The following is a 12,475-nucleotide window of genomic DNA, read 5'->3' on the forward strand; positions in this document are numbered from 1 at the left end:
TATCTGCTAGCCTCCTCCAGCCTCCTCCCCGCCCCCACCCCTGTTTCAGCTGTATTTTTAGGAAGTTAGAATATACAAATGGATGATGGGGAAAGCTCTGAAGAGGTTTATTAAAGTGTTAAGACCCACCAAATATGTAGTCACAATGGCATTTATTATGCCTCTCCCCAGCAAGTTTCTCTAGACAATACAGTATTATTATTAATCACAAAAACTGGAACACTTTTAAAATCCTGCTTATACAATGACACTGTGTCAAGCCTTATGGTGGTTACATAGCTAGCTAAAAAGTACCTTCAAATAGTGCTCCATCAGTTTGGAGACCACCTGTTTGCAGAACATGGTAAATCAGAGCCTCTGCGGAGATACAAAATGATATGAAAACAAAGCCAGAAACAAGAAGTTCTAACCAGGGGAATCAGGAATCAGTGGGCCATAGTCAGAGAACAGCAGCTTATCCTTGCAGCTGATACTCAGAGGTTTATTTATGTACAGATTCTCATGAAATCTCAATGAAGAGGAGAGGGAAGGGGAAGGAAAGAAAGAGCAGTGGAGTGGAAAGGTATAAACACCATAATCACTAATTTAAGGAAAATAGTCTACCACTCTACTACTACCAAACCATTTTTGGTATAAGATGGTTTTTTCCTAGAATAAAAGAGGGCTATTGCTTTGGTGAAGTAGTCGATATGTAACAACAAATTCTGTAGAGAGTCTGATATCTACAGAATCTTGAAGAATGTGGAGCTTCTAGAGAGTCAAGACAGGAAAATGCTTATACTATTATTCATCTGCTCATTTATTTATCTCCCCTTTTTTCACAATTGGATACAATACAAAATAATATAGGGAAATAAAGTCAAGGAGAGGGAAAGATGGGACAAATAATGAAGATGGCTAAGCACAGCCCACGGATACACATACACAAGTACTCATATGAAAGGCAGGGCCTGGATTTGGCTCTTTAAGAGGCCAAAGGAAAGAAGAAAACACAATAATTTCCTAGTTTGAGGCATTCCTAAATTATAAATATTTTTTTCAGAAGAAGTCCAAGCTTGGATGCTGAATCCTGAGAGTAATTTCTCCAGTGGATGTTTGTTTTAAAAAATAAAGCAAAGCTGTGAGATGCACAACAGTGACACCTACAGTTTTCTGCATCCTCATTCCCTAGTTGGAAATCTCCATCTTTCAGCAATCTCACAACTCTTTCAATTTCTACATCTTTGATTCCTTCTATCCCAACAAGACTGAAAACTGCCAATAAGCTTATGTTGAAAATCTAAAAATTCATTATTGAAGGGCTGAGGGTGTTGCTTAATGGTAGAACACGTGCTTAGCATGTGTGAGGTCCTGAACTCAATCCCCATTATTAAAAAATAGTTATACATTTAGATATATAGATCATTGTTGGGAAGTCACATTAGAATATATTTTACTTAATTTAATATACTTAAAAATCTTTGTCAATGTAAATAACTTTCATTATAATTTATTGTGTCTTATTCTATTCTTTTAGAATATAATATTATGTTATTCTAGGGAGTATACAATAAGATATAAAAAGTGTATTCGTTTGCTAGGGTTTCATAACAAGTAGCACATACTGGGTGGTTTAAACAACAGAAATTTATCATCTCAGTTCTGCAGGCTACAAGTGCAAGACCAAGCTGTTAGGTTGGTTCCTTCAGAGGACTGTGAGGAAGAAACTGTTCCATACTCCTCCCATAGCTTCTAGTGGTTAGCTGTCAATCATTAGTGTTCCTTGACTTGAAAAAAGTGTTCCTTTTATGTAAAAGCATGACCCCAGTCTTTGACGTATCTTCACCTGGGCTTCTTCCCATGTGCATGCTTGTGTCCATACTTCTCCCTTTTATAAAGGACAGAAATCATGTTGAATTAGGGAGGAGTTCACACTTCTCTAGTAAGATATCATCTTACATAATTATAACTCCTGTGACCCTATTCCAAAAATTGACATATTCTTAGGTGCTGAGGGTCCAGATGTCAACATTTGGATTTGAAAAGAACACAATTTAACTCATAAGAAAAAGCAATGTAAAATACAAAGTTTATTACTTTTTTTAATAAAAAGAAAGAAAAATGGGTTTAGAAGTAGGCAGAGAAATGTTTGGATTCATTCAAGTTAACATTCCAAAATAAACAGATAGGAGGCTCAGAGTCTAGTCACTAGATGGTAGAGGCCCTGGTTACAGTCTGAGTCCTTCCTATTAGTGTGATCTTGGCTAAGTTAACCAACCTCTCTGAAACTTGGTTTTCTCACCTGTAAGATTAAGATGGAAGTAACAAACAAACAAACAAACAAAAAAGTCCAATCACTGGAGAAATGGTAATTTCTCAATAAATTTCAGGAATTATTTTTCATTTGGCATCTATTAAGGACCCGGCACATGCCTTAAATAGGAGGCACATGAAGGAATCAGTCATAGCCTATAAAGACCTGTAATACAGTCTCACAGAAGGAGAAACCCATGGGAACAAATAAATACAAATACAAGAGTTTGGTAGGAATTTTAATGGAAGTGTTCCCAAAGTATAGTGTTGGGACAAACTGGGGACCTTAATTTTGCAAGGAAAAAGAGACTATCAGAAAACTTAGTAGAGAAAGTAAATTTGAGTTTAGCTTTCAGACCTAGACTAGCTGAAGTCCCTAGAACAATCTTTTACTCAATCTGAGCCCTGAAATTAGTTCTGTTTAACCTAAGTATTGGGCTCAAAAGGGGCAAAATAATGGAGACATAAAAGGGAAGTGAAGATTGAACAAGCTAAGTAGGAATCACACTATAAAGGAACTGTACCCCAAGCTAAGCCTTTTAAATTTTGAACTTGAGCAGCAGTGGGAAACCTGGCCTTGAGTTAAACAAGGAGTGGGAGGCAAGATTAGAACAGTATTTCTCAAAGTGTAGACACTGAGTTTTTAGTAATTATGTTTAAAATGTTCCTTTAATTTGAAGTTTATGTAACTTAATTTGTAATAACATGGCTATGTTCAATAACTAGCTAACAAAATTCCTAAAATTTTAACTCTTAGTTGTTGTGATCCCTAATGAGCTGACTCTAGTACACCACTGCCTCTTTTTTATACTTCAATTTATGAGTGAATATTTATTCTATGTTCAACGTGTATATCTTGCATTTTCTTTCTTTCACTAACTTTTAGTGTAGATGGTATTTTGAATATAATAATTAAGATAATGTTAGAAAAGAATTAAAGCTATAATTGGTTGCATGTTTACTAATTGTCAGGCATTATATTCTACTCCATGGACTAGTTCATAGTGGTCTCCATGCTCTGATTCACTTTCTTAGGAATTCTGTCTGGAATTTAAGAAACATCAATAATACCTTTCACATTCCACCTCTAGTTAGGAGTAAGACTCAGAAGTAAGCTCCTATCCTGGATTGACATTGGTTTGGAAAATGGGACTCTACTGTACCAAAAAATAAAAAAGAGGGGGCGGTGCCTGAGGGAACTGGGCGGAGTCTAGGGCGGGGCGGGGCCTAAGAGCGACTGCTGGAGCAGCGCTTTCGCGTTGCTAGGAGACGCGAGGGTCGCTGAAGCAAGGACAGTTGGCCTGTAGCTGGCCCAGCCCACGGATTCCGAGAGCTCGAACACGTTTGCGACCGCCTGTCCCCTGGCCTCTCCGACTTCTCTTGCTTGGCTGAGCGAGGGTAACCACGAGAGCTGGCCCAGGGGTGGGTGGCTGAGCCGCCAAGGACCGGGGCCCCGACCAGCCCCTGAGCCCGGCTGGGCCCCCCGCCCCGGAAGCCCGGGCTCCACCCCTTCCGCCCTGCGGATGCTCGGTATCTTAGAGATTCGCAGCTTGTGCTCGGTACTTACTTGTCTTACCTGTCGTTTTTAGTATAGATCTTTGGTCCCTGCTAAACTCCAGGGTGATTGTCCTATGAATTTCTGGGCCTTCCAGCGCCCTCTTTGGCTTCCAGGACTGCGACTGTGAGGGCTGAGCCTTTGGACCCAGTGTTCAGAGTACTTTCTCAGTCCGTTTTTCCTGGGTAGATTGTACCTCATAGACATAGTCGGCGATTTCTGGTAGAAAGAAAGTTTGAGGGAGTGGAGACATCCTGCTAACTTTGGGGGGGGGCGGTGGGGGGGCGCGAAAAGGGTGGTTTTGGCTTTGTGCTGCCAGTGTGTTCGAACACCTGGCCCTCAGACCGCAAACACACGTTGAGGGGACCAACTGCTTTGTTTTTCAACTAAACTGGAAAAGACACTGGGAGAGGGAGTGCGCGAACTTGAGAGACCTTCTAATGTTTACCTCTCACCTTAGGAAACTAAGGCCCAGGAATATTCATTCGTGGCCAGAGTTACGCGCAAAAGGTCTCCTCGGCCAGATCCGGCCGCTACCCGTTAGGAACAAATGATGAAATGAAAAAAGAAATGAAAGATTAAGAAGGCTGATACTCATAAGGGTTTAATATCACTAGCAGTTAAAAAAAACAAAAAAGAAAACAACACTTAAGAATATAAAGGAGAAGAAAAGAGCTTTGCAGAGAAGGGAGTTTGAAGTGACTGACTACATCAGAAGCATGTACTGTTAAGTACAACTTTAGATGTCAGCAGGGACTTGAGATTGGTCCCCCCCCCAACACCACCAAGTACCACATAAATCCTGGTAGTATTTAATAAAAATTGAATATTCACAAATTAGAAACTCATGCATTGCCATTATCTGTTTGTGGAAATGAAACAGTATTATAGAGGCAAAAAGTATTTTTTATCCTTTTTTTTTTTTTTGCTGTCACTATCATTAAAGAAACCACTTAGTGGAAAAATGCTGATTGCTACTAGCAGAAGTAGTGTCACTGACTTCCCCAGAATCACTGCAATAATCAAGGAATTAGGTTGATATTTCCTAATTTCAGTTTCATTATATTTTTAATAAAGTGGAAATAAGAGAGACAAAAAAAAAAAAAAGTCGAATTTGCACCGCCTCAGTATAGCACGGTTACAGTAGTCACTAGGGTTCCTGTTATGTTGAAAATTGCATTCATTTTCCCTTTAGATATTTTGGGGAAATGAAATTTCGAGATGCCCAATAATATTTACAAGATATATATTTTTACTGAAACAACTGGTGATTTCCAGCAGTACAACTGAATTAGCATGTTTTCTATTCTTCTATTAAATGTAGCATTTTTATATGTGTAGTTGACATGACTGACCTGAAAGTGACAAAAAGTTATGGAGATGACATTCAATAAAACAATTCTTGAATGAACATGAACAAATAAAAAGTGTTTTATTATGTATGGAGAAAACCAAGCCTAAATTGAAAAATGCCTTGGGGAGAACATAAATTAAGATTGTAGCACTTTATTTATAAAAGTAATATAAGTAATACAGCCACTAAATTCATATAAAAACATGTAATCTTTTAAAACATCATTTTGTTACATATATATAATATTCTGCATGAAATTGCATGTAATATAAATATACATTACATGTATATTTTAACACATGTCAACTTACTTAGCTAGTGTATTGTGCAACAGTGATTTAATAAACTCCCTATTAAAATGAATGGAAAGACAAGAATTTTTACTGAAACATGGCTTATTTATTGTTTTGTCAGGCATTCCAAATTTTACATAAATTAATACAATGCCCTAATAATGACTTGCTTTAACATGCAACATGAGCCTAAATCTAAATCCATAATTGAGGATCAGAAATTTTTAAAAACTCACTAACAAAACCCTAATTTTCTTTGGTCATGTTGGTATGCACATTGAAAAAATGCAAACAATGATACTAATGATAGATCCATTTATGTAGTTGCTGCTTTCATCAGAAGAACTATGTGATTCAAATGACTTCATTTAAATTACCTTTTTTTTAAAGAGAGAGTGAGAGAGGAGAGAGAGAGAGAGAGAGAGAGAGAGAGAGAATTTTTAATATTTATTTTTTAGTTCTCGGCGGACACAACATCTTTGTTGGTATGTGGTGCTGAGGACCGAACCCGGGCCGCACGCATGCCAGGCGAGCGCACTACCGCTTGAGCCACATCCCCAGCCCCCATTTAAATTACCTTAAGTCTGGAACTAAGTCCAAACAAATATGGGAATTATGGTTTCAAAATAGAATGTAAATGCCATACTCCAGAATGTTAAAAAAAGTAACCAAAATCTAGAGGAAACCAATTTCCTTATTTTTCATAGAAAAGAGTACATCAGTAGTGTAATTGATACGCAGAGTTAATGCAAGTGACTCTTTAGTTTGGCCTCCTGCTAATTTTCATTATCTTTTATTAATCATAGAAGGAAATTTTAGGCTACATCTTTATGTTGAGGAAATATTCACCTGAAATTCAGAAAGTCTGCCACTTTTTCCTTTTCCTATAGTTTCCCCTGTTAAATCCAGGTAATGATACATTTGTTACTCTTGTGGAAGCATTTATGATAAAACTTCTTTCTATAACTTCTCAAGTCTATCCTAATTAATTCATTATGTTTGGGATGATTACTCAATGTCAAAGGTAGATATTTCTAACCGATATAATGATTATTTTGCCTCCCTTTTTTGTACTTTAATGTGTCACTTAGCCTTTTTTTACCCTGATAAGCATTTGTCATTGTGATTGAAAAAACTAAGAAAATGCTAATTGATTCATAAGATCTACTTTATGAAGTCTGATTTTCATGTATTTCAGTCAATAGAAATATATTTTACTAGAAGAATGGATTTAAGGAATCCAGATGAAAATTCTGGGCATTCTTTTCAGTTAAATGATATGCTTTGGTAACAGAGTAAGAAGTAGCTGAGAAAAACAAGTGCAAGATTATGTTCAATGGTACAGCAATAACCTCATATGCAAAAGGCCTTGGGCTTGAGCTCCAGCACTGAAAAAAAAAATCAATCCAACAAACAAAAACTGGCTAAAGAGGTTTGGGGAATGGACAATTATATAAACTAGAGTTGGATATTAGAATTTCCAAGACCATTAGTGATTTCCTACACTGTTTACAAATCAATAATAGCCATACAACTTGCCAATTTGTGTTAGTTTTCTTCTCACGTTGGTACATACAGAATCGGGTGCCACAGTGACCTGAGTAAATGGATTGCTGTAATTGGGATATATCCTAGCAATTAAGAAGTGAAAAATGAAGAAACCATTGTTTCCCAGCCATGAATGAGAAGACTGATTTTACATTCCCTTTTTAAGGAAAAAAAAAGGGGGGTGGGGGGAGTGAAAGAGAGATACAGTTACTAATATAATTAAATGGAATGGTGGTGGGATATTTTGACAATCTGCTGAGCAGGTACAAATAAGAACGTTTTAAGAAATGTGCAAACTATTGCCCCCAGGACTGGTATGCAGCTCTTAGGATATTACTCCAAACTCCAAGTACAATTTTATATGGTGAAGAAACAAACAGTTCTCTGTGTAGGGAGAGGTTTCTTTGTTGGTTTTCCAATTTACAGCATGAATCCTTTAGAATCTTAAAATTGAGTGTTAAAAAATTTACATGTTTAAACTGGGGTTCTCAATTCAATATATATTAATTTTTAAGTGTTACATTTGAAAATTGTTATTATTAAGTTATCTATTAATGTTGTTTTAACATCTTTCAGAAATAATTGGTAATAAGGCCTGTGTAGCCATGGCTAGTTCTGACGTGAAACCAAAATCAATAAGTCGTGCCAAAAAATGGTCAGAAGAGATAGAAAATCTGTACAGATTTCAACAAGCAGGATATCGGGATGAAATTGAATATAAACAAGTGAAACAAGTATCTATGGTAAGATTTATGCCTCTACAAACATGAACTTGAAATGAGTCTGTTAGAGGATGAAAAGAATTTTAAAAACAAAACAAAACAAACAAACAAAAATCTGAAGGGAATTCTACTGCAACTCTCATTTTATTGAGGAGGAGACCAAGGCCCAAAAAAGTGATTTGCCAGGCTGACTGGGCAAAGAGGTAGTCCCTTGTCTGGGGGCAGTTCAAAATTTTTAGCTTTTATTGAACAGCCAGGCTCAGCTAAAAGAATATTTCCTGGCAGAAAAAAAGGGTAATTCTATTATCAATTATTCAATTTGTTGTATACTATTATCTCCCTTCTGTTTATTTATTTTGACCATGATTCAGAAAGGAGTTATGTTTTTATGGGGATTATACTTGGAAAAATAAAAACACTGTTAGAGAACAAATCTTGACTTTGGTTGCACATTCCAAGCTTTTCTGAAAGAGCAGAGACATTGTTTTGTTGTTCAAAGACTAGACTGAGATCTTTGTAGCAGTTATAATGTAATTTCTTTTAACTCATTTATTCTACTGGCTACTAGGAGAGTTCTTAAGATTCTCATAGAATTGGGCATAGTATTCATAAAATTTAAAATTTAGGACATTTAATAATATATTTAAATTTTTATAATACTCAATCATAATAGTTAATATTTAAATTTTGAGTTATAACAGTTATTTTACCTAAGTTTTAGAAATTTTTTTATTGTACTATTTTTTTAACTCACTATTTTTGAGAAACTGGTTGTGAATTTTTCAGATCTCTATAATCTTTCTTCTGCATTCTACTTTTTTCTATTTAATACTTTCTATGAAAGTAGATAGGAAAAGATGTAGAGGAAATACAGAGCTAAAATGTAATATGCTCTTTAATCAACTTGAATTTAATAGACATTAATTTGACAGAATTGATGAGAAATGAAGTTAAAAATACTGATCTAATGAAGAGTTACTGTGATTTTCATAAATCCATCTCTTCATATATACAAACATTTTACTCTGGCCTCCTTAGTTTTCATTACTGCACCATCTGTGGCTTTTAAATAGGAAAAACTAGAATCATTGTCATTTTAACCCATTTTGTCCCATCATCACAGATGTAGAACAACTATACAAACTTAAATATAGTATCTTATTATAATAAGAATATGTAATAATAATAATGCTAATATAAGATAATTAATAAGAATATGTAATAATACTAATATGCATAAAAGCTTTAGAATATTATTTCTAACCTATTTTAATGCACCCATGTCAACTTGCTGAAATATTTGCAGAAATGAAAACTTGGAACTCAATAGGTTAATGCTATTTAAAAATAAGCTTCATTCCTTGCCTTAAATTGAGATGCTTGGTCTGATGTAGCACAGTGGTACTGTGCTTGCCTAGCATGTTCGAGGCTCTGGGTTTGATCCCCAACACCAGGGGGCAAAAAGGATTGGGATGTTCCTAAAGATACTCAAGACCCAGGATCATAGAGGCAGTGTGAAACACAACATACTTTGTGTTATAATCACACCTGCCCTAAATCCCCATACCTAATAATGTTATTTAAGAGAACACAGAATACAGCCTTAATGAGAAAGTTCCAAAAAGCAACCAAGAGGGGTGTGTTTTTGTTATTTGTGTGTGTGTGTATCTGTGTGCAAAAGTTGTCATGTTTACTTTTATTACTTGGTAATTATAGAGGCTTTGTGTTTTCATTTAATATATATTTATTGGATACCTGCTGCATGCAAATTTTTGTGCCAAAGGCTTTAAAAGATAAAAATAGAGAGTGCCTGACTGCAAGAAATCCAGTGAACTCATGGAAGAGTACAAGCCTTTTGGAATCAGTTATAGGTTGGCCTCACCCCTTCAAGCTGATTGGCCTGTACAAGGTTCTAAACTTCACTGAGCCTCTATTTCCTCATCTATGTTTTATGGTAGTACCTGCTTTAAAAAACTGCCATAGAAATTAAATGAATTTTATGTTTGGAGTGCCTAGCAGTGTGGTGCTCATAATAATTTGTTGAGTGAATAGAACTGTTAATTAACTATTAATGCTGTCATTAATGATTGATAGCTTTCTTATTATCTTGGAATAGAAAATAGGTAACAATCACTCACACACACACACACTCACACACACACTAATGTATATAATGCCAGGTACAGTGGTGTATGCCAGTAATCCCAGCTGCTTAAGAAGCTGAGGCAGGAGGATCTTGAGTTCACAGCCAGTCTCACAACAGTGAGGTGCTAAGCAGTGAGACCCTGTTTTAAATAAAATACAAAATAGGAAAATAGGGCCGGGGATGTGGTTCAGTGGTTGAGTACTCCTGAGTTTAGTCTCCCATACAAAAAAAAAAAAAAAAAGAAAGAAAGAAAGAAAGAAAGAAAAACTATATGCAAGTCAAAGTATATGTACCTTAAGAAGAAGCACAGAAATTTAGAGAACAAAATGAGGAAAATCCTCATAAAAGTCTTCATTCCCCCAGTGGCATTTGTGGTGCTAATAAAGAAGTGATAAGGTGGAAACTGAAGGTGTGCCTTGAGTGAGATGTCCCTATCAACATGCTGAGATCTGTGGGTTTGAGAAAAGTTTTTTTTCCTTATCCGAAACCTGCCCCATTGACAAGTACTATTAGTGCTTGCAGACCTCCCTGGCTAAGCAGAAGGAAATTGAACATGAGAATCCTATCATTCCATTCTATTATAGGAAGGAGGTTCCAAATCAAATGGAAGTCATCAAGTTCAAAGTCCAAAAGAAAAAAAAATAATCAAAAATGGCAAGAGTTTTTTTTTTTTTTTTTTTTTTTGTAAACCTATCTATAGAGGCCAATGAGCACAGGCCCAAATAGCTTTTTAAAAATATCATTCCATATAAGGTGGCCTCAAATGTTCTGCAGAAACACTACTTATTCACTGTGCGGGATGGTATTTGTAGTCCTGGTAAGTTATGGGAGTCAGTAAGGGCAACTTGAGAATACCTCCTTTGCCTGCTGGGGGTAATGGGAGGCAGAAAGGCAGACTTGGCATACAGTGGTGAAAAGGCTTGCTGTTTTCCTACAGTGTAAATATGAGAAGGCCTGTTAAGATTTATCAGACACGCTGCTGTTTTGCTAATTCATAAGTAAACAAGAAAATGAAATATTAAAAAATGAAAGACCTAAAACTTAGATAGTATGTGCATCTTTTCTTCCAATTGAAAGCTATGATTTGTAGAATATTAGAAAGTATTGATGGTGGTGAAAAACAAGATTTGATTTTTCCTAAAACCTGAACGATGTGTTTTTGAGAGTGATAAAGTACATCTCACAAAATCCTGAAGTAACAAATTTAACAACAAAAATACAATAACCTGATCAAGAAGCCATAACATTGCAATTGGAAAGGAAGAGGAGAAAAATGTTCAAGTCAGGTCAAGTCATATAAGAAAGTAAGCAAACCAATATAGAATATAAGAAAGAATAGTGGGAGAAGAAAAGATTGTTGAAGACTATGTTTAATGACCTCAAATGTCTATTAAAAACTGGACTTCGAGGTGAACTTGAAATTTGAGCAGAAGGAAATACATATGTACTTTTAGATATTTTTAGTCTAGTTGCTTCCTTTTGTCCTTTTATGACATTCGTAATCAGCATATGGTGCTTTCAGAATGGGACATAGGCTTACCCCTGATTTTCTCCTTGGGGTTATTTTTATAAGTAATTACATTTGAAATTATTTATAAACATAAGAAGAATTAAGTTTATATTATTTGAAATATTTTCATATCTGGATCACCATGTAGACATCTAATCCAAGAAATTGGGTTTCAGAGAGAAGCACTGAATTAGCTGTTCTTACAGTATAAATTTATAGCTTAAGGTCTGTTTTTTTTTTTTTTGTGGGTAATACCCCTAAGAATACAAGCATTTTAAAATTTATACTTCAATTTTTTTGATGTAAGTGTACTTTTGAGTATTTGATAGTAAAATATGAGATAAAATAAAATGGGCATTTCAATATTTATATTCTGGTTTTTGATTGTGCAGGTAGATCGATGGCCAGAGACAGGCTATGTGAAGAAACTTCAGAGAAGGGACAATACTTTTTATTACTACAACAAACAGAGGGAATGTGATGACAAAGAAGTTCACAAAGTGAAAATTTATGCTTACTAACTTTTCTTTGTATCACTTGACAATTTTTCATTGTTTGTATTCTACATCATGTAAATGTTTGTCATTTTACAAAATAATTCCAAATGCAGTCTTCCATTTAAAGTTTTGAAACACAGAAACCATGCAACTTGTTATCTGCTAATCATCCTGTCCTGTTCTAAAATGTAACTGCAGAAGTATTAAACTTGTTCCCTTGTTGCTCCATCCTCTTACTGACCATTTTATATGGTAGAGTAACCATTATGCATAAGGAGAACTAGCCCCCTTTGAAACCATTCCATTGATTAATCTTGCGATCTTTTTTCTTATAGCAAGTTAGTTCCACATTCAAACTCCCTGGTTGCCTTTATCTCATTTGAACTACCCATCATTTTGAACTACCACATCTGCATTTTGCAGCCTGAGAGTCTTGCCTCTGAGTTCTTTGCTTCTTGCCGGGAAGACAAGAAATGCCAAGAATGATGTTCACTTGGAGGTAGTCTCTACCAATGACTGATGGGGAGTAGGTGTGTAAGTCCCCAGCAACCTGGTAGC

General features: G+C 35.7%; 1 protein-coding gene across 1 annotated transcript; it reads left to right on the forward strand.

Moving 5' to 3' along the window:
* The first annotated feature begins 7,647 nt into the window (after positions 1–7,647).
* Meig1 (meiosis/spermiogenesis associated 1) lies at positions 7,648–11,941 on the forward strand. Its single transcript, XM_026380797.2, has 2 exons — positions 7,648–7,785; positions 11,813–11,941. Exons 1-2 carry the CDS (start codon positions 7,648–7,650, stop codon positions 11,939–11,941), a joined length of 267 nt encoding a protein of 88 aa, XP_026236582.1.
* The last annotated feature ends 534 nt before the right edge of the window (positions 11,942–12,475 follow it).

Source organism: Urocitellus parryii, chromosome 9 (genome assembly GCF_045843805.1).
Source record: "Urocitellus parryii isolate mUroPar1 chromosome 9, mUroPar1.hap1, whole genome shotgun sequence".
Lineage (NCBI taxonomy): Eukaryota > Metazoa > Chordata > Mammalia > Rodentia > Sciuridae > Urocitellus > Urocitellus parryii.